Source organism: Sus scrofa, chromosome 1 (assembly GCF_000003025.6).
Source record: "Sus scrofa isolate TJ Tabasco breed Duroc chromosome 1, Sscrofa11.1, whole genome shotgun sequence".
Classification (NCBI taxonomy): Eukaryota; Metazoa; Chordata; class Mammalia; order Artiodactyla; family Suidae; genus Sus; species Sus scrofa.
Genome location: NC_010443.5, coordinates 240,030,013 through 240,051,922, shown reverse-complemented (window position 1 = coordinate 240,051,922; position 21,910 = coordinate 240,030,013). Strand labels below are relative to the sequence as shown.

Below are 21,910 nucleotides of genomic sequence, written 5' to 3'. Positions count from 1 at the left end.
AACGGCTGAGCCACAGAGGGAACTCCCTATGTTAGGACTTTCTTACAGAAATTTCACACCTGGAGTGGAGAGAACCACGACATCATTGACACCAGGTAACAGCAATGGTGTCCATAACACGATGGACTTTTAAATGATAAAAACCAAAAGGTTTGAGTCTTTGGAGTGTTCTATCCAGGCAAGGCTACCCTGTGCTGACCCAATAGCTCTGCAAAGACCTTGAGACACTTGCTCCTGCCAAGGCCAGGCTATTCTTGGTCAACAGTGGTGTTAAACCATGCAGTAGTCTCAAGAAGAGAAGGGATATCCATTCCTGCACTGGCAATGCTAGTCCTCATGGGCAGTGGCACAAGCCACGTAAGGGTCCCTAGAATAACCACCTTTGGAGCAGCCCACTTCACCTGCCAACACTGGTACTGAGACCTAAGCTATTGGCTAGTGCCCAGCTTTTAGCTGAAAGGAAAGACTCTACTGGAAACCAACTCATATAAGAGAGACAGGCTAAAATCTGGGACCTGGGACCCTTTGCCACAGTGCTTGCACCTGGACAGCTATCTCCTCCAGCAACCAAATATAAAGAAACCATAAGGGACTAAAAATAACTACACGCATGCAGTTGAGGCAAATTACCAACAAGATTCAAAAAGACCAAAACCTAATAGCCACTTCTGAGGAGGCAGAAGCAAAAGCAGGGCACTGTGCATGCACTCTGCACACAGCACCACCAAGGGGGCAGACCACCAGATCCCTAGACTCACCCTTATCCCCACCACCTCCTCAGGGAGCAAGCAAGGGCAGCTGTTACTTGTTTTCCTACCTCCTGCTGCAGTACCGGTGCCAATAAAGCCTTGACTAAATTTGTCTGGCCTCTCATCAATTTGTATTAACGAGGTCAAAAACCCTTGTCAGTAACAGAAGGGTACACCTGAACTAAATTTGGACTTTTATTTCTTTCATTCCCCCGTTTGCCTAACAATAGTATAATTAATCTATCATCGGTTTGGAGAATGTTATTTCTCTATTATCATATTAAGAGACATTTTTAGATATGCTATGGACTTACAAAATATTATTATAATTTCTGCAGTGAACCTGTGTTAAGTTAATTTTAAGAAAAGACAACCTCAGACCTTGAGTATAATTTGCCCGGAACAAAACAAGGAAGATTTTGTTAAGGATGGCAAAGAGAGAGAAGCTAAAGAAAGAGGGGCTAAGAAAGGGCTAGTGAAGAACCGTGAAGCTCCTCAAGAGGTGGTAGGAAATGGGCTCCATAGCCCAAGCGGAGGGAAGCGCCTAAAGGAGTAAAGGGGGGAAACTTAAGGACAAGAGGCAGACAGACTGAGGACAGAAGTTGAGAAAGTTAGTAAAGACACATTTGATTCCACAATTTACTGTGCCCAAACCCGTCCCAAGCACTGGGTTCCAGCAAGGGCAGAAGCCGGGCCGGGCGCCCATATAACTCGAGTAGCTCAGGAAAGAGGCGAGCGGGAACTGGGACCGAGGAAGGAGAGGCCGCCACGGTCAGGGGAGAACCACAGGGTCGCTTAACTGCTGACGGGTATATAGGCCACCAGCAGAGCCCTCTAAGCACGCGCGCTTTGAGCGGCGCCGGAAATGTCGCCACGCAGCCGGGTGTCCCCTTCAGCCAATGGACGCGCCGTGCGCCCCGCAACGGGGACCTGCGCGGCACCTGGGGAGAAAAGGCGGGAGGCCCGTAAAGCTGGAGAAGGGACTGTCCCTCTACGTTATTACGCGTGTTACCAGAACAAGGTATTTGTGGAGGGCGTCTCCTCCAGCCTCTCTTCCGCTGGTTAACCAAATTCAGGGACACCACGCCTTCAATCCGAGGACCGCCCCACGCTCGCGGCTGCCCTCAGTAAATATGGCGGAGAGGAGCGAAGAAAAGTCGGAAGTTAGCAGTGTGGGAGGAGCCGGCAGGGGGCGTGTCGAGGCCTGTCCTAGATACGGAGGGGTCCGGATGGGCGTGGCCACCCTCAGGTACTGGGTTTTAGATCAATGAAGTGCACGCAACGCAGGGAGCTGCGTCCCTCCGTCGTCTCTTGGAGGCGGGTCACTAAAGGCCCCGCCCTCGTCCAGTTATCTCCGTCTTGAAGGTATCCCCTGAATCTCCGAGATTTGGCCGGAGTTGGGCAGTGGACATCCAGCTCCTCCGCAGTCCCTAGTGGCGATGGAGGACGCCCAGGAGAACCCCGCGGAGTCTAGCTCCTCTGCCCCCGTGTCCGAAGAGCCTGCCAGCTTGGCCAGGGGCTCCCAGGTGTTGCCTCCAGAGGAATCGACGGTCTGCACCCGACCTCTGGAGGCGGCCCCCAAGAAACTTTGTGGATATTTAAGCAAGTTGGGAGGCAAAAGGCCCATCCGGGGTTGGAAATCCCGCTGGTTTTTCTACGACGAGAGAAAATGTCACCTGTATTATTCGCGGACCGCACAGGATGCAAACCCCTTGGACAGCATCGACCTCTCCTGTGCGGTATTTGACTGCAAGGCGGACGCCGAGGAGGGGACTTTCGAAATCAAGACCCCCAGCCGGACTATTACCTTGAAGGTAAATGATGCAATTTTCTCCTTTTCAGCACAGCGGGGTGCAAGTGAGTGGTCACAATAAACTTACTGTAACTATAATCACCGACCCCAAACACCCCTGTGAACCCTGGGTTCACAGGGTCTTGTGCTTTACAAAGGGCATTCACACTCATTTCCTCATTGTGTTCCCATAACAAAGGCCCACATGATATACGCATATTACGGATCAAGTAATTGAGTCATAGGAGTTCCCGTTGTGGCGCAGTGGTTAACAAATCCGACTGGGAACCATGAGGTTGCGGGTTCAATCCTTGGCCTTGCTCAGGGGGTTGAGGATCCAGCGTTGCGTGAGCTGTGGTGTAGGTCGCAGACGCGGCTCGGATCCGGCGTTGCTGTGCCTCTGGTGTAGGCGGGTGGCTACAGCTCCTTATTAGACCCCTATCCTGGGGACCTCCATATGCCGCGGGAGCGGCCCTAGAAAAGGCAAAAAGACAAAAAAAAAAAAAAAAAAAAAAAAAAATTGAGTCATAAAGAGATGAAGTGACTGGTCCAAGGTCACACAACTAAAAAGTGGTGTAGCCCACACTTGGAATCCCGTGGGTTTTCTACCTCTCAGCACTTGATCAAAACTTTTACTTTTGGGTGTGGCTAATAATGCAGTTGCCTTAACTTTTTTACTTCGGGTTGAAGTATAATCAAGATATGAGCTTTGCTGCCCTCTCTCAAGGCATGACTTCTGAATCACGTTTCTTTTTATTTCTTAACTTTTAAAAAAGTTTTCTTTTTAATTTTAATGCCCCCCCCCCCACATATGGAAGTTCCCCATCCAGGGATCCAATCCATCATAGTCACACTGTGAATTACACCTCGCTGCAGCTGCCCGGGTGCCAGAACCTTTAACCTACTGCACCAGGCTGAGAATCAAGCCCACACCTCCTCAGCGACCTCGGATTCTTAACCCACTGTGCCACAGCAGAAACTTCTGAATAACGTTTCTTTTTTCTTTACTTTTTTTTCTTTTTATGGCCATACCTTCAGTCACTTGTACTATTTGCAGACCGCACAGGATGCAAACCCCTTGGACAGCATGGACCCCTATGGAAGTTCTCAGGCCAGTGGTCAGTCGGAGCTGCAGCTGTGGCCTATGCCACAGCCAGGGACAAGGCAGGATTCTTAATCCATTGAGCCAGGTCAGGGATGGAACTGGCATCCTCACAGAGACAACATTGGGTCTTCAACCCACACAGAGCCACAACGGGGAACTCCTGAATCACATTTCTTGATATTATGGCCAAGGGGAGTGAATGCTGAGAAAATGTTGGCAGGTATTGTGAGAGAAAAATTTAGGTTTCACTGATCAACCTAGATTGCTCATTGAGGCATGTCTAAACCTGTTTTCTCATCAGTAGGTTTTGTTTAATCATATTTAACTGAGAAAGCCTGAAACAGTGCCAAGGCCATGTACTTTGAAATCATACAGGCTTGAATTCAAATTCTGCATCAGCTACTTACTAGCTATGTAACTGGGCAAGTGAACCTCTTAGTACCTAGACAGTTTGTGAGATTTAAAACAAGATGTCTAAGCACTTGGCACATCACAGGCAGCTACGAGTTGTTGAATTAATCTCAGTGCCTAGAATACAGCCTGGTACCTACTGGGTGCTCAATAAGTATTTGTTGAATGAACACACATAGTGATAGAACCAAGCAAGGTAAAGAGTTTGTATCATGTCAAGAGGAAGTGCCCCAGAACTTAACTGGAAAGAGAGATGTGGGCTAAGAGTTCTCGAGTCACACTCATCAGAGAAGACTGTGCCGGGAAACTGCCTCCCCAGCCCCCTACCCTGCCCTATCTTCCACCCCACCTCCAGCCAACTAGGCCTCTTTTGAGCCCCTTGGATGTAGCCTGCAGCTTTAGTTTCCCTATACTGGCTGGTCAGGCTGGTGACCAAGCTAAGAGGATCAGCAAAAATAAATCAAACCAGGAGTTCCAAGCCAGGAAGGCAGGGATTTTAGGGGTCATGTGGCTTATGGGTCTCTGGTTATCTTATGGTTATCTGTCTCCTCCCACACATTGCTACTGTCTACATGGTCTCCAAAATATGCCTTTTACTATTCCATTGATCCGTGTGTGTGTTGGCACAGTGCTCAGGACTGTGGTGTAAAGCCAAATCAGATTGCCCTCTGTGGCTCAAACAGCTTAAGGCCTGGTGAAAGAGACGGGCAGGGAGACTGGCTTGTATAGTAAAATGTTTTATAGTTACACTATGATAAGTGTCTACCAAGAAGATGTGGTGGCAAAAGGGATCAGTTCCACTGAGTGGGCAGGGCTATCCTCAAAGGGCACCTTGGGGAGGGGGGAAGTGGGATGGGAAGGGGACAATGACACCTTCAGGCTTGAAAGAGGAAATCAATTTTTTACAAGCCAACCAGAGGAAGAAAGATATTCCAGGCCAAGAGAGCCCCCTGAGCAAAAACAGGAAAACAAGGTACTGCCTGGAACGTCCAGGCATATCCCAGGAGCCTAGAGTATATAGAGGGGTCCCCAAGACAGAGTGGGAGAACAGAGGCCCAAGGGCAGGGCATTTCTGAAGCTGGGGAGCTTGGACTTTGTCTTATGGGCTATGGGATACTGTCAGAGCTTCAAGCAAGGAAGCACTGAGAGATTAGAATGTTGAGAAATCTCGGTCTGATTACTGGCTAGAGAGCAATTAAGGAGAAGGCAAGGCTATGACCTGAGAGTCCGTCAGGAGGTGATCAAGAGAGAATGATGGCTGGAATTCTTGTCGCGCAGCTGGTGAAGGATCTCACATTATCACTGCAGTGGCTCAAGTCTCTGCTGTGGCACAGGTTCAATCCACAGCTTGGGAATTCTATAAGCCATGGGTGCAGCCCCCTCCCCCAAAAGAGAGAGAGAATGATAGTTGAGCTAGAGCTGAAAGAGTGAGCAGCAAGACAAATCACCGGTGGCTAGGCATGTAATGGAGGAGTCAGGGATGGCTTATGTAACTGGCTGTCAGCCTGGTTGGGCCGGTCACTGAGAGGAGAACCCAGGATGAAAAAACTGTAGGACATGCAGGTATATGTCCCCCTTAGTAGCCTCTTAAGTTCCAAGAGGATAGGGGCCATGTGTGTCAGCTCACCAGTGTCTCCAGTGCCTACCACATGGTCCTTGACATGTATAGAGATGCTCAGTATACACTTGTCCACTGAATTAATAAAATCAGGTGTCTGGGTATGAGCTGGAGCTTATCAGCACAAGGTCATGATGAAGCCCTAGGAGGGGCTGAGGTTTTTCAGGGAAAGTGGGTAGAAAGAGAAAATGGTGGGCATCATTGTATCTGATTTGATAACATTATGACAAGTCAAGGGCCTCTTTCATGGAGCCCCCGAGGCTCATGTGGTCGTCACCCATGGTCCTCTTGAGAGGGGGCTTGCCCTGGCTGCCTATAGTCTGCTACTGCTCTCGCATGACATTGACTCTAGGCAGCACTGTGGGCTCACCATCCACTCCCAGCAAGCTGCCCAGCCCCTGCGGCCCAAAAGATTCCAGGCCTTCTCTACATAATCCACATCCTCCTGGCCATAAATTACAAGAAATCTCTGGTCTAGAAATGGGATATCGAGAAGTAGGAGATCAAGAGGGACTAGCTTTACCACCACCTGCTTGGGTGACTTCAGAGCCTTAATTTCTCCATCTATCGAAGGGATGGATCACTCCTGCCCTGCATCCCCAGTGGAGGATCCAGCAGCATTATGGTTGTGAGAGTAGGTATTTGGACTATCCAGTGCTGGGAAACTAGTGACTACCATCGACTATATATCGTGTGGGCTGCCCGGAGGATGCCACCATGTCGTAGTGTGCATGTGGCTTTCCAGTCTCCAATCATATCCATGGTTTCGTGCAGCCCTCAAACAGGAGGGATTCTCCCCACTCCACCAAGTCAGCTAGGACATTGAGATGTCAGATGGGGAGGTAGTGATACCCCCAACCAGGTCAGAATTTCAAAGCTCTCTCTTTCTTACCACCTCCAAATTCCTTTATCCAGTGAGCACATCTTGAACACCTACTGCATGTGAGAAACTAGGCTGGACACTTTACTGTCCTTACCTCATTTCACCCTCATAACCACCCAATGAAGTGAGGACTATCATCACCTCATAGTACAGAGAAAACCAAAGCCCAGAAAGGTTAGGGAAACTTTGAGTTGGAGATCCCAGCCTCATTATCTTTTGTAGCCAAGAATCATGTGGTGTTTCAGAGGTAAGCATCCATCTGCAACAACAGGGTGTTTTGTGTTTTTGTTTTTGTTTTTTCTGGGAAGGAGAGAGTTGCCGAGCCTCCCATGACCTTCCCACATCCCTCACCCAGTGCCATGATGTGGGCACAGGGCCTTGCCAACTAACCCTTGTGCTTCTCAGGCCGCCACCAAGCAAGCGATGCTGTACTGGCTGCAGCAGCTGCAGACGAAGCGCTGGGAGTTCCACAACAGCCCACCTGCACCTCCCGCCGCCCCTGATGCTGTCCTGGCTGGGAACGGGCCTGCCCTGCGCCTTGAGCTAGGTACCTAATGGGCTCTCCTCCTGCCGCACACCCAGGGCTCTTGGTGATCAAGCCTTTACCCTCCTGTTGGGAGTGAGTGGGAGGAGCCCTCTGCTAAAGAAGCAGAGAGCCAGGGATGTAACTCAGACTCAGGGCAACAGTATAGCATCAAGGGCAAAAACATGGGCTCTGAGGCCAGGCTGCCTCAGTCTAAATCCTAATCCTCTGAGGTCTTAGGCAAGTAGCCTAACCTTTTTGAGCTTCCATTTCCTTCCCTGTAAAATGAGGTTAATAAAGTATACCTACTTCTTAGGGTTATGAGGATTAAATGAAACCATTACCTTAGGTGGTGGAATGATGCTTGCACATTGTCAGAGCTCAGGAGTTGTCAGCTACTATTGTGACAATGAAACTATGGGATGATCTCAAGAAATGAAACTTTCTCAGAGTTCTTGCGAGGAAGGTTAATAAGAAAATGCAGTTATTATTGTTGCTTCTTATGTAAATGTTTTTGTGCTATGAGTTATGTAGATCTGTGATTTTATTCTCTGTTCTCATAAGGCAGAATCTTCACCCCCATGTGGCCCACATGATCCCAAACCCTAAAACATCCCAGCATGGAGGAGTCTGGGAGCTCCTACCCCCACCCCCATGCTGCAACCAGGATTATGACTGGCAGGCTTTAGAATTGAGACAGATCACCCACAGAGCTGCCCTTGCAAGCTCATGGAGAGTGAGTGCCCAGCACAGGGCTGCAGTGAGGCTCACCGGCCTCACCATCAATTGACAGGGAAGCCAGGGGGTGAGGTCAGGAACTATGGCTGGGCATCTCCTGGACCTTGGTACCCAGATGCTTTACAGACTGAGCTCATCTGCCCTTCCCCTTCTCCCCAGTTCTCCTTCCCTGAGCAAATGGCCTTCATTTACCCAGTTGCCCCTTCCTGGACCTCAGATAGTCCAGTCAGTTACTGTGGCTTGCCTTGTCTGCCCTCTGGCCTATACGTCAGACCCAGACTCTCACTGTTGTTGCTTTGGATCAGACTCCAACTCTTAACTGGAAAACCACAGCAGCCTCTTCTCTGGTGTCCCCCTGTCCCAGCCTGCCACCTCAGACCCAACCTCTTCACTGCAGTCAGAGTGAGCTTTCTCAAATGAAAGCCTGAGCCCCACGTGCCTCCCACAACTGCTCTCCACGTCCCAGGCCCAGGCCCAGCGTTTTAGAACCCAATCAGGCCTCATCCTTCCTCTTCTCACCTCTGCCCGTTTCCCCAGCACCCCACCTCTGCTGTACACTTAAGCAGCACGACTCACTCTTCTCTGCCTGGCAAATTCCTATTGACTTTCTGGCCAAACTCCACTGTCACCTCCTCTTGGCAGGCTTCCAGGACTTTGCCAGCTAGACTCTGTATGAGCCCTCAACACTCTTTGCAGATGGCTATATTGTGTCTTAATTACAGCATCTTTGTCAGTCTCTGCCCCTCCCCTGGCCCTCAAGGAGAGGGTCCGTGTCACCTGTGTCCCCAGTAACTAGTGCCCTACTGGGTGCATTGGATATTGGTTGAGTGAATATATTGATTTTATCATTAAGTAAAGAAAGGAGTATAAAGGTCTTAGCATAATTACCTAGGCACACAGTGAGTGCTCAATATAAGTGTGATCTGGTGATTATTATATGTGTATGTGCACACTGTCACTGTCATTATAGCTGCTCCTTTTAATGGTTTATAACAATCACGCGTAATTTTCTCAGAGAACCTTCTAGGTGTTTTATGCTTGTAAGTACTTTCTTTAGGGGAGGGTTTGTTTGCTTTGGCTTTCGCTTCTGCACTCCGACTCACCCTCCACTCCCATCTGTGGAGAGGGGGAAACTGCAGCGTGAGCTGACACAGTTGCCGGATCGGCCTCAGACTAGAAGCAACAGGAAAACCCTCCCAATGACAGGATTCCCAAGTGTCTGGGACTAAAATGAGAAGAACCAGGTTATCAGAAGAATGGCTTTGGTTCAGCACACTTGGTGGGCCTCTTCTGGGCCAACCCCTACTGTTGGCCTGGGAGGGAGAGGAGGGGTTGCCACAATGACCAGGCTCCTGAGGAGGTGACAGTGGGGGACACTGGCCTTCTCCTCTAAAGCCTCTCTCATCTCACAGCAAGCCATCACCCCCCTGGCCCCAGGGCCCTGCGAAATTTCCCCCAGAAAGATATTTCTGGAGTCTTGAGCAAGCTGGCAGACCGTGGATTAGCTGTCTGGAGCAAGCTGCCCCACCTCTCCAGTCTCCACCCTTCCTGGAGGAAGCAGGGGCCTGCTCCCTGGGCAGTGAAAACCAACAGAGTCACATCTGACTTTGAGTCACGGACACATCATCTTATAAAAAAGTGTCTCATCATGTCATTGAGCAATCTGCAAGGCTGCATATTCTCTACAGCATTTAAGCATTTATGCCTTTTTTTTTTTTGCTATTTTAGGGCCACACTTGTGGCATATGGAGGTTCCCAGGCTAAGGGCTGAATTGGAGCTATAGCTGCCGGCCTACGCCACAGCCACAGCAACGCAGGATCCGAGCCGCGTCTGCAACCTACACCACAGCTCACGGCAACGCTGGATCCTTAACCCACTGAGCAAGGCCAGGGACCGAACCACAACCTCATGGTTCCTAGTCGGATTTGTCTCTGCTGCACCACAATGGGAAACTCCCATTTATACCTTTATTTTATACTTTACCTAAACACTGGTCTCCATAAGAGCTAAGTAAAATCAAGGGGAAGCCAGCAGATTTATAATAACAATAACATGTTACCAAACTAGGCCACAGTTTGCAAAGGAGTTTTATAAATGTACATCATCATAAAAACACGCATACCACTTACTCTGTTCTCATACTTTACGTGCATCAATTACCTAATCCTCACAGCAATCTTAGGTAGTTAGTGTCATTCTCATTTTGCAGAAACTGAGGTTCGAAGAGGTCAAGAGACCTGTCCAAGGTCACACAGCAAGAAAACATCAGCCTGAAGTTTGAACCTTAGTCTGTAGACTTACTCTACCCCCAGCTCCACTCAGGCTTTGGGTCAGCTGATCATGTATCCAGGGCCCTTTGGGGAAGCAGCAACTCTCTGGCCGAGGCACTTTTCATTGAGCGACGATTTTTCCCTCTTGGTGATGGGGCAGCTCCTACAGCTCAGGCAAAAGGAGAATCACAAGTAAATGCTGAAAATTATTAGTGTGATCACTTCTCTGAGAGCATTTCTCTAGGCTGGAGAGGAACCCAGAGGCCCCAGAGCAGAGCCTGGTTCATCAGTTCTGTTTACTACAGTAGCATCTATCTAGAACCGAACCCATTATCTCTGAGGTGTGCCTGTGTTTTATGTTTTTGCACCCACACCCTTTTTGCAGATGTAGTGCAAAAGTAAATTTCCTCTACCCCTACATTTTTCACCCTCTCAGTAAGCAGGCTCCAGGTGAAAGGTGTCTGCTGCCCTGTTGTCCTCAGGGGCTGCCTGATCAAGATCATACCATCCCATAAGTGGCCTTAGTTCTCTCCCACTTTTTTGTAACACTCAAAATTGACCTAAATATTGTGCCTCCCTCTCTTTTATACCCCAAATAATGTTTCCTTGGAACCCTCCTTAACATTAAACGTTTTGAAGGAAGCAGAACATTTGAGAAACATAGAAAGCTGGAAGAAAAATAGCCATAATCCTATCACCCAGAGACAGCCAGTGTTAACATTATGTCATGAGCCCCATCTGCTTTTTATTTAAACATATTTCAGGAGTTCCCATTGTGGCACAGCAGAAAGGAATCCGACTAGGAACCACGAGGTTGCAGGTTTGATCCCTGGCCTTGTTCAGTGGGTTAAGGATCCAGCATTGCCGTGAGTTGTGGTGTAGGTTGCAGACGTGGCTCAGATCCTGAGTTACTATGGCTCTGGTGTGGGCCGCGGCTACAACTCCGATTCTACCCGTAGCCTGGGGATCTCCATATGCCTCAGGTGCGGCCCTAAAAAGACAAAATAAATAAATAAATAAACTTATTTCAGATCATATAACAATACAAAACACCCTACTTTGCTTTTTGGCACTCAGTATTGTGACCCTAAAATTTCCCTGGGTTATAAAATCTCTTTATAAACATCTACTTTTGATGAATGTATATTTTTTTCTGTTTATAAATATAATCCATGTTTACTGTAGAAAATTTGAGGGAAAAATTACAATGAGCATAACCTGCCCACTTCTAATCCCATCATTCAATTCTGACCACTGTTAAGATTACAGAATGTATTTCTTTGAGACTGTTCCTATACAATTGAGGGTATACTATAATCCCAATTTTTAGCTCCCTTTTTCCACTTAATATTATATCTCACAGACATTCTCATATTCTTAAGAATTCTTCATTAGCATTGTTTTAAATGGTTGAGTAATATTCCATTGCCTGAAGGCATCATGATTTATTTAGCCTTTCCCCAGATCTTGAGGCTAAACACTGCCAGGGTGAACCTCTTGGCTCATAAAGCTTTGTCTGCAGTTCTGTAAATTTTTGAGGGGGTGTCCAGGAAGGCTTTCCCAGCAAGATGCATCATTTTACTGGTTGCAGAATATTTGGAGAAAAGCCTGACTCTTTGGCTGCTGTTAACCTAGAAGGAAGGCTTGCTCTGCCACTAATAGACCTCTGCCTGCTCTCAGAGGGAGCTGAGTCCATAGCACCCACTGTCTAGTCTTTCTAATTGCAGTAACCCTAGTGGATGCTTTCCCTTTTTTTTTTTTTTTTTTTTTTTTTTGTTCCCCAGAGCAAGAGGAGACGGAGCTGGAGGAGTTCCTGTGTCCCGTGAAAACACCCCCTGGGCTTGTGGGCATGGCAGCTGCCTTGCAGCCTGTCCCTTCTATGCCCTTGGCCCTTCAGAATATTTCCATCAAGCACCTGGGAACTGAAATACAGTAAGTGCCCTAAAGCTGAGAGGCCAGCCAAGCTGCAGGCAACCCTTCTTTGGACTTAAGAGTGATCTGGCTTGATTCCCTGCAGGGAGATGGGTCTGGGTAGGGGTTAGGGGCTTTATTTTTAATGTATCACATCATTACTTAAAAATAGTACATTTGTGGAGTTCCTGCTGTGGCATATTGGGTTAAGAATCCAACTGCAGTGGCTCAGGTCACTGGGGAGTAGCAGGTTCCATCCCCAGCTTGATACAGTGGGTAAAGGATCTGGCATTGCCAGAGCTATGGCGTAGGTTGCAGCTGCAGTTCAGATCCCTGGCCAGGAAACTTCCATATGCCACCAATGCAGCCATTAAAAAAACAAAATAAAATAAAAAGCTACATGTGTTGTTCTGATTTGTAAAGTAGTACTCACTTGTTCTTTGTAGAAAATTAGAAACATCTAGAAAGGTATAAATTGAAAAGTACCCATAGTCCCTTTACCCAGACAAGCATTCTTTTCATGCAGTGTATATCTTTCCTCACATTTTCTATATACATATATGCATAATTGAGATCATATTCAGTGGAATGAAGTGATGACTTCACAAATGTCTACATATATCAAACATACCAAATTATTCACTTTCAACATGTGTAATTTATTGTACATTGATCACGTCAGCTTCTTTTTGATTTAATAATGTATGATATATACAATTTCCCACTGGCAGGCTTTGTTTTAAATAGTTGCTAAGAAGATAGCACTATGGCCTGGGCTTTGGGGCCAAACTTCCTGGATTTGTATCCTGGCTCCACGAGTAATGGGCTGTGCTGCCCTTTGCAAGTTGTTTGATTTCTTTGTTTCACTTTCATTGCCAGTAAATGTAAATACAACAGTGCTTGCTTACAAAATTAGTGTTTTGTGTTGAAGGTGTGAAGTGGGCTGTAATGGGTTAATACACGTAAACTGCTTTAGAACTGTGCTGAGGGATCCATAAGCACATAAATATTACCTGCTGCTATTATTATTGCTCTTATTGAAGGAATGGAAGCTTTGAGGAATCAGACTATACCCACTACTGATCCTGTTTGGGTGCTTATTTTCTATGTGAGCTTCAGACACACTGGGACCTCTTAGAAAGCAGAATAGATTTTTCACTGGACTTGGATTAGAGACCCCTGATTCTGTGTGAGTGACTCAGGCATACCATTTCTCTCTGTCAGCTTCTGTGTTTGAATTTGCTTGGATAACTAGTAGGAAAGTGATACTGTTCCCAGAAGAGAAGTAGGTTTTTAGAAAAAAATATGATGAGTGTCCTCTGGAACTCAGGAGACAGTTGTGAACTGAAGAGAGAGACTCGGGGGTTAGGGGCATGGTTGAGCCCCTCAGGGTAAGTGGACAAACAAGGAGGGCACCCTGCAGGGGATCTTCCCTTTGGAGGAGCTGGAGGAAACTGGGTGCGTGGGGAGCCTGCTGTGGGAAGAGGACCTGAGAAGCCCAGCCACCCAGCAAGTGTGTGTCTAGGGCAGTCTCACCAAGATTCATGCCTAATGACGGCCACCAAACCGCAGAAGTGGAACAGAGAACAAGCAGAGACCAAGAAAGGAAGGAAGTTTCCAAGTAATAACCCACAGAAAATTCTAGGCAGTGTTGCAAGTGTCCTGGTTGCTGACACCCCTGGAAGGAACAAGGCTGCCCTCCTCTCCTGGCTGGTCTTGGAGCTTGCTCTTGGGTCTTCTGCAAGCCCAGGTCATACTCGAGGAAGGACACTATGCTAGGTGCTTTACACTCTTACTGATTTGTCCAGACAAACGTGTGAAATGGTATCTAATGTTAAATTCTCAGGCCATGGGTTAGACAGCCAAGTCTGTGGCTCAGCCCCACCACTTACTCGCTCTATGGCTTTGGTTTCTTGGCCTTTCGGAATCTCAGTTCTCTCGGTACAGTGGAAATTATAATAGTACTTCCTTCAGTGGGCATTGTGAGGAGTAAATGAGTTGAATGCACGTGGGTGAGGTCTACATGAGTTGAATTACTAGTGTTCAGCTTGGACTTGGCCCATGCAAGCACCCGGCCATTGTTTGTTGTGGATATGTTTCTCATCCCATTGCAGATGGGAAAATCCAGGCTCAGAGAGAGTAAGTGGCTTGCCCATGGTTATCTATCCTTCCAGAACATGTCTTTATGACCATGACTCCCATGCTGAGTCAGGGGTTCCTTATTCAAGGTTAGGTGTTGGGAGTGCTGATTCTAATTTATTCTCTGTTCTTAATTTAATTGATTAACCTTACCTTCCCTCAGTCAGCTGTATTCTCAGGTAAAGTACAGACTTATTCTTTTGGGTCCTATTCTGGACCCAAATATACCAAAAAACTGGACTTTATTTTAAAAATAAGATCAAATAATAGTTCTTTGGGAAGATTAACAAAATTGGCAAACCTTTAGCTAGAAAGACCAGGAAAAGAAAGCAGACTGAAATGACTAAAGTCAGGAACAAAAGAGGGGACATTACTACCAGCCTTACAGAAATAAAAAGATGTATAGTAAGTTCCATTGTGGCACAGTAGGTTAAGGATCCAGTGTTGCTGCAGCTGTGGCACAGGCTGTGGCAAAGGCTGCAACTGTGACATGGGTTCAGTCCCTGACCCAGGATCTTCCACATGCCACGAGTGCAGTCAAAAAAAAAGAAAAAAAGATTTATAAGGGAATACCATGAACAATTATATGCCATCAAATTAAATAACTTAGATGAAATGGATAAATTCGTACAAAGATAAATTACTGAAACTGACTCAAGAAGAAATAGAATGAGTTCCCATTTTGGCTTAGTGGTAATGAACCTGACTAGTAATCATGAGGATGTTGGTTTGACCCCTGGCCTCACTCAGTAGGTTAAAGGATCCAGCCTTGCTGTGAGCTGTGGTGTAGGTCCCAGACCTGGCTCGGATCCTGTATTGCTGTGGCCATTGTAGGCCAGTAGCTGCAACTCCAGTTTGACCCCTAGCTGGGAACTTCCATATGCCACAGGTACAGTCCTAAAAAGAAAAGAAAAAAAAAAAAAATAGAAGAAATAGAAATTTTAAATAGTCCTGTGGCAAGTAAAGAGATTGAATTAGTTATCAAAACTCCCTCCCTCCACACACAAACACAAACCTAGGACCAGGTAACTTCACTAGTGAATTCTACCAAATGTTTAAAGAAGAATTTTATACCATTGTTCACAAATCCCCCCGCGCCCCCACAAAATTGGAGAGAACACTTTCCAGTTTATTCTATAAGGCCAGTATTATCCTGATTTTTAAGCCAGGTTGTTAGGACCAGATGAAAGTTTCAGGAAAGTTTGTCAAGTCCATTTCAGTGAGCAAAGCTGACAAATATCCCTGCCCCTGTGGAGCTTACAGTCCAGCAGTGGGATTGGAAGCAGAGGAGTCAAGCTCATATTGTTTACAGGCAATATTATGTATGGACGGTGAAAAGTATGATGAAAGAATGAAAAAGAGAAGGGTGAGGGAATCAGGGTGAGGCATCCTGCAGGGTGCCTGGAATCAGGCCAGCTGATCAGGCCATGACTGAGGGTGGGGATAGGGCCTGAGCACCAACAGTGGCAGCGGGGAGGGCAAGAGACAAGATGACAGGGCTGTCAGCCTCCTGATCTTTTCTTTTCCTTTCAGAAACACAATGTACAACATCCGGGGCAACAAGCAAACCCAAGGAACAGGCCAGGGACCCCCAGGAGAAGATTCTTCACCAAGCGAGGAGCCTCAGAGGGAGGAACAGCCCCCTGACCCCAGGGCCCCAGGTGAGCTTCTGCCCGGGTCTGGGTTGCCTTCAGAGACTCTCCTCTCCCAAAACCAACATCTGTGCTCTTGTGTATCAGAGATAGAACTCTCTGGGTCACTCCTGGGCTTCCATGGTCTAGTAGTAATGATTCTTTTTTTTTCTTTTCAATTGTGGTAAAAATACATAACATAAAATTTACCACTTTAACCAATTTTAGGTATACAGTTAGTTCAGTGGCATAAGGTGTATTTGCATTCTTTTGTAACCATCACTACCATCCATTTCCAGAATATTTTTCTTCTTCCCAAATTGAAACACCAGGCAATGATTCTTGAAGTAATAAGGGAAAATATCTCTCACTTTTTCTTTCTTACATTTTTTTTTAATTTATAAGGAAAGGATATAAAAATGCCTTTCTGGGATGATTAAAGTCAGATCTGCCTGAAGAAGCAAAGCAAATGACCTCAAGGTACTCATCCCAGCTAAGACATGGCACTTCTTTTCTTGTCTTTTTTTCTTTTTAGGGCCGTACCTGCAGCATGTGGAAGTTCCCAGGCTAGGGGCTGAATCAGAGCTGCAGCTGCCGGCCTACACCACAGCCACAGCAGCGCAGGATCTGAGTCACGCATCTGCAAACTACACCACAGCTCGCAGCAGTGCCGGATCCTTAACCTACTGAGTAAGGCCAGGGATCGAACCTGCATCCTCATGGATACTAGTCGGGTTCATTTCCGCTGAGCCACAATGGGAATTCCCATTATTTCTTTTACAAAATGTAAGTGAACCACACCATGGGGGATGGGGGTTAGCATCTTTGAAACTGGCATTGATGCCCTTAGAACATATTTTAACTTAGGTACAGTTGGGAGAAAACTGGCTGGGGCAGCACTGAGGGGTTTTATGGCAAAGGAGACCACTTGGCAACAGCTCTAGAAAAAGCACCCCTTGAGAGCACTGCCTAGTGAGGCCCTGCAGCTAACAATGAGCAGCCCAAGAGAAGATCGGTACAGTATCGAATCAATAACAGTAATAGAACTAGCACTTATTTATAACAGGTACTTGGTATTTATACCAGAACTACTCTAAGCTTTTTTTTTTTTTTGTAACAGTTTCATTAAGATATAATTCACATATCGTACAATTAACTCCTTTGAAGCATACATTTCAATGGCTTTCAGTATATTCAGAGTTGTGCAACCATCAACAAAATCAATTTTAAAATATTTTTATTAACCCCAGAAGAATCCCTGCACCCCTCAACTATCATTCTCAATCTCCATCTCCCTCCAGCTATAGAGGCAACCACTAATCTGCTTTCTGCCTCTATAGATTTGCCTATTCTGAGCATTTTATATAAATGGAATCTACGATGTGTGGTCCTTTGTAATTGGCATCTTTTACTCAGCAGGATTTTTCAAGTTTCATCCGTGTGCACTAAGCGCTTTACCTGCAATAACCTGGTTAATCCTTACAACAATCTGAGCAGTAGATACTGTTTTTCTCCTCATTTAATAACTGAAGGGGACTTGCCTTCCTCTCCCAGTCAGCCCTTGAGGTGCTCTGATGAAATCCTAGGGCACTGTCTTAGACCTCATTTTCCAACTGTAAGATGGGCATAGTGATCCTGCCCTGCCTGCCCTGGGGTGGTGGACAGTAGTGTTGTCAGAGGCCAGCAGGGCTCCAGGGAGCCTCCGTGCTCTCTTAGACCCCCATGGCAGGAAAGAGAAAGAAGCATTGCGTTCCTCTGAGCTCTGCAGGCTGCTTTCCACCTGGCTCGACCAGATTTAAGTCTGGAACAAGACCGTTCTGTTCTTATACTCAACAAAGCCAAGGAGTTTCACTTCCTGTCACCCACTAGAGTAGTTCTTTATCTGTTCCAGACCATTTGATTGACTCTTGGCCTAGTCCCCAGAAGAAAGGTGCTAAGTCATTCAGCTCATCCTGCAAGCCCTGCCTGTCCCCTCCCCTGGGATCTTATACCACATCCTTATTTTTAACATCTTAGTCCCAAAAGGACTGGGTATAATTTATTAAAATGTATATTAGGGAGAAGATAAATGAGTAATTCAGGCTAGGAAATTTAGATAAACTCAAGAAAAAATCCTACAGCATACCAAAGGTGGGCAGCAAATGTGGCTCTAAGCTTCTCAGCAGCCAAGTCAAAGAGGTAAATGCAAGTGATTACATTATTTCCAATGTCCATAAGACTAAACACATATTTTCTTGGAAGAAATAAAGCTTTTTTTCTTGCACTGAGAGCTGAGGAGAATTTCTCCTGTTGGGACCTCATAACGGACATGTTGTATATGTGCCACGTGATCAAAATCTCAGGGTCCCTTGACCATATACTCCAGCATCACACATTCCTGGATGCAGGCTGATGGCAGAGCCATAAAGCACAGGCTGGGAGCAGGGCAGGACAAGACAGTCTGGGTGAGTGATTCTCTAACACTGAATTTGATTTAAAAATAAAATTTAGTGGAGTTCCCTTGTGGCACAGGGAGTTACAAGACCTGCTGTTGTCACTGCAACAGCTCAGGTTCAATCCCTGGCCTGGGAATTTCCACTTGCTGCAGGCAGGGCCAAAAAAGAAAAAGAACAAAATTTAGCACCAGTTGGCACACATTTTCCATAAAGAGCCAGAGAGTAAATACTGGAGACATTGTGGGACACGCAATCTCTGTTGCCAGTATTGGACTCCGCCTTTGTCGAGTAAAAGCAATACAGACAATGCACAAGTAAATGGGCATGGCTATATTCCAGTAAAACTTTATTTATTGGAGTTCCCGTCATGGCGCAGTGGTTAACGAATCCAACTAGGAACCATGAGGTTGTGGGTTCGATCCCTGCCCTTGCTCAGTGGGTTAAGGATCTGGCGTTGTCATGAGCTGTGGTGTAGGTTGCAGACGCGGCTCGGATCCCACATTGCTGTGGCTCTGGTGTAGGCCAGCAGCTACAGCTCCGATTGGATCCCTAGCCTGGGAACCTCCATGTGCTGCGGGAACAGCCAAAGAAATGGCAAAAAGACAAAAAAACAAAAAACAAACAAAAAAAAAACTTTATTTACAAGAACAGGCCAGGGGCCACAGCTGGACTGTGGGCCATGGTTGCTGCCTCAGGCTCTAGAGGAAATAAAAGGATACAGCCTTTAGATATTGTTTGGCTGTGGAAAATATGTCTCCTCATTTAGCTTGCAATAAGAATCAAATGAGAGTTTAAATTACTCACTAAGGCAAGAATGCAGAATAAAGATATTTTGTGCTTCTCTCAGTGGACAGAGCTGTGTGCTTTGAAAATTGCCCAGAGGGTAGAGGTGGGATCCCGAAATAAGAAGAAAAGACATCTTGCCTGGGCCTGTGCCTGAGGAAGTGGCCACCTTGTAAACACCAGCAGGGTGGGGTGAGAGAGCCCACGCGGGCTGGGGTCTCAGCCTAGGGGACAGACACGGTTTAGAGGATGGGCTAAATGACTGGCCAGCACAGTGTAAATAGTAAATAATGTTTTTTTTTTTTTTTCTTTTCCCACTGTACAGCAAGGGGGTCAGGTTATCCTTACATGTATACATTACAATTACATTTTTCCCCCCACCCTTTCTTCTGTTGCAACATGAGTATCTAGACATAGTTCTCAATGCTATTCAGCAGGATCTCCTTGTAAATCTATTCTAAGTTGTGTCTGATAAGCCCAAGCTCCCGATCCTTCCCACTCTCTCCCCCTTAAATAATGTTTATATAGTCCAGTGGTTCTCAAAGTATGATCCCTGGACAAGCTGTATCAGCATCACCTAGGAAGTTGAAAAATGCAAATTCTCAGGCCCGCTGCAGGCCTACTGAATGGAAAGCTCTGGGAGTAGGGTCCAGTCTGCATTTTACCAAGCTTTCCAGGTGCTAAAGCAAGCCCACGTTTGAGAAGGACCGCTGATCATGATCATAACCTCTGTGTTCCTCCTCTCGAGCAGGGAAAGATCCAGGAGATTCTCCCAAGCCTACACCCAAGTTCTCACTGACTGCCAACCTCAATCAGAAAGCCAAGCGCCACAACAACACCTTCCCACTCTTCACCGAAGGACTCACACGGAACCGAACTGCCCATGAGAAAGTACTGGCCTTGGAGCAGCAGGTTCTGATGCTCACCAAGGAGCTAAAGGCTCAGAAGGTAAGCTCTGTCCCCAAAAAGGCCCCAGGCTCTAGTGGACTCTTCTCTGCCTGGAGCCTTGGGACAAGCTTGACATGATGCATTAGCCAGCCTGCGGTCCTTAAGGGCCAAACTGCAGGTGACTGGAAATGCTGTGCTATTAATCAGGTAGGGACATGTTGTCACTCAAACTAGGTGACAGAAGGTCACCTAGGGCAAGGCCTCTTGGATCTCTCCTGGGGACTGTGCATGATCTGAGCACACACCCAAAGAGTGACAGTGTTTGGAGGAGGGTGATCTGCATGCAGGGTCCTGGAAGGGGTCACAGAAGGAAGAGTGTGGGGGAAATCTTTGACCTGGCAGCTGCAGGGTGTAGCTGGCAGATCTGACCAGGTGCCGATCACTGAAGGACTGTTACAGGACAGAGAAGGCAGGTAGGTCTGTGTGGCCTGGGAGCTGAGCCAGGCCCAACAGGAGGCAGTGACAGGGAGGAAGATTTAGGCTTCACAGGGATAGAAGTTAATGACATCAGTTAAGAAAAGCAAGAACTGGAGTTCCCGTCGTGGCGCAGCAGAAACAAATCTGACTAAGAACCATGAGGTTGCAGGTTCGATCCCTGGCCTCGATCAGTGGGTTAAGGATTCTGCGTTGCTGTGAGCTGTGGTGTAGGTCACAGATGTGACTCACATCTGGCGTTGCTGTGGCTGTGGTGTAGGCCAGCAGTAACAGCTCCGATTAGACCCTAGTCTGGGAACCTCCATATGCCTCGGGTGCAGCCCTAAAAGGACAAAAGACCAAAAAAAAAAAAAAAAATTACACACATACACAGACATTAAAATCATTAAATCCTACAACCCAGAGAATAAATCACGTTCACATCCAGGGGTGACCTCATAACGTAGTAAGGGTCACATGGCTGCAGCATGGACTATAGGCTCTCCTGAGCATAGTAAACGTGATTAAGCTAGATTGGTGTTACCAAAAATCCCGAGGGTGCTGCCTGTGGTGCTCCAGTGATGGGCTCCACTGAGGCCCCAGGCTCTTTTTCCTCTGAGAGGAAGGCCTAAGCTTTCATGCTTGAGCTTTGGCTGCCCTAAGTCTCCTTCTGCTTTGTTTCTCCTCTTGCTCTCTGGGGAGGTGGGGGGTGTACTCTGTCTATTTCTGAATATTCTCCCCTTTATAGATTTCTTCTTTCCCTTTCTGCTCTATTTTTGGAGAATATAGTCCAGAAAAAATGCTCTCCCCACTGAGTTTTGCCCCTCCTCTGCCTTTCGTGCCCCTAAATAGTTACTACAGAAACCAGCAGAGGCAGGGCAGGTGTTATATTTAATGAAGCAGCTGGTGATTCTTGTCCTCCTAGGAGGAAACTCATTCATTCATGTGTTCTCAATTCATTTGTTTATTCACTGAATCTTTATTGAGGCCCTGTTACAGATATGCAGCATTCTAGGTGCTGGAGGACAAACAATGAGAAAAGACACAGCCCTGCCCCTGCAGGCCTTCCATCCAGCACATGGATACAGTCTTCGAGCATGTAAAGTCTCCTCCAATGCCACTTAGCAACCCGGCTGCCACTCTTTTCCCCCTGTCACCTTTGTGTCCCTGCCCTAAGGCTGCTGGCCGCTCCTGAGAGCTGAGGGCACTACGCTGAGCTATAGCAGCTTCCCAATCCCTGGTCCAGTACAGCCGCAGCCCCAAACCCATCTTAGAAGGAAGAGAAATCTAGAATGTAAACACCACCTCTCTTTTCCCTGTTTCCTCTCCTTCTTTCTAGGAAACGTGGGCAGCCTCCCATGATTCGGCCTTTCCTTCTAAGGCATTATGAATTGTCAGATGAAGTGGAAAGGCCCAGGAGACCTAGATTTCATTCCACTTTGCCCCTGATGGCTATGCAGCCCTGGAGGACTCTCCATTCTTCGGTAATGAGACAAACTCTTGGAGATTAGTAAGGGCGGCCCAGGATATTAACAACTCCCCTACAGTCAGAGTGAAAA

General features: G+C 46.9%; 1 protein-coding gene across 1 annotated transcript in view; it reads left to right on the top strand.

Annotated features, from left to right (window-relative positions):
- Positions 1,996 to 21,910, top strand: part of TBC1D2 (TBC1 domain family member 2) — a 48,330-nt gene continuing 28,415 nt past the window's right edge. The window contains 5 exon segments of the mRNA XM_021066519.1: positions 1,996 to 2,563; positions 6,964 to 7,105; positions 11,875 to 12,022; positions 15,674 to 15,801; positions 19,741 to 19,937. Of these exon segments, the coding sequence (XP_020922178.1) occupies positions 2,189 to 2,563; positions 6,964 to 7,105; positions 11,875 to 12,022; positions 15,674 to 15,801; positions 19,741 to 19,937 (990 nt within the window). The 5' untranslated portion in view covers positions 1,996 to 2,188.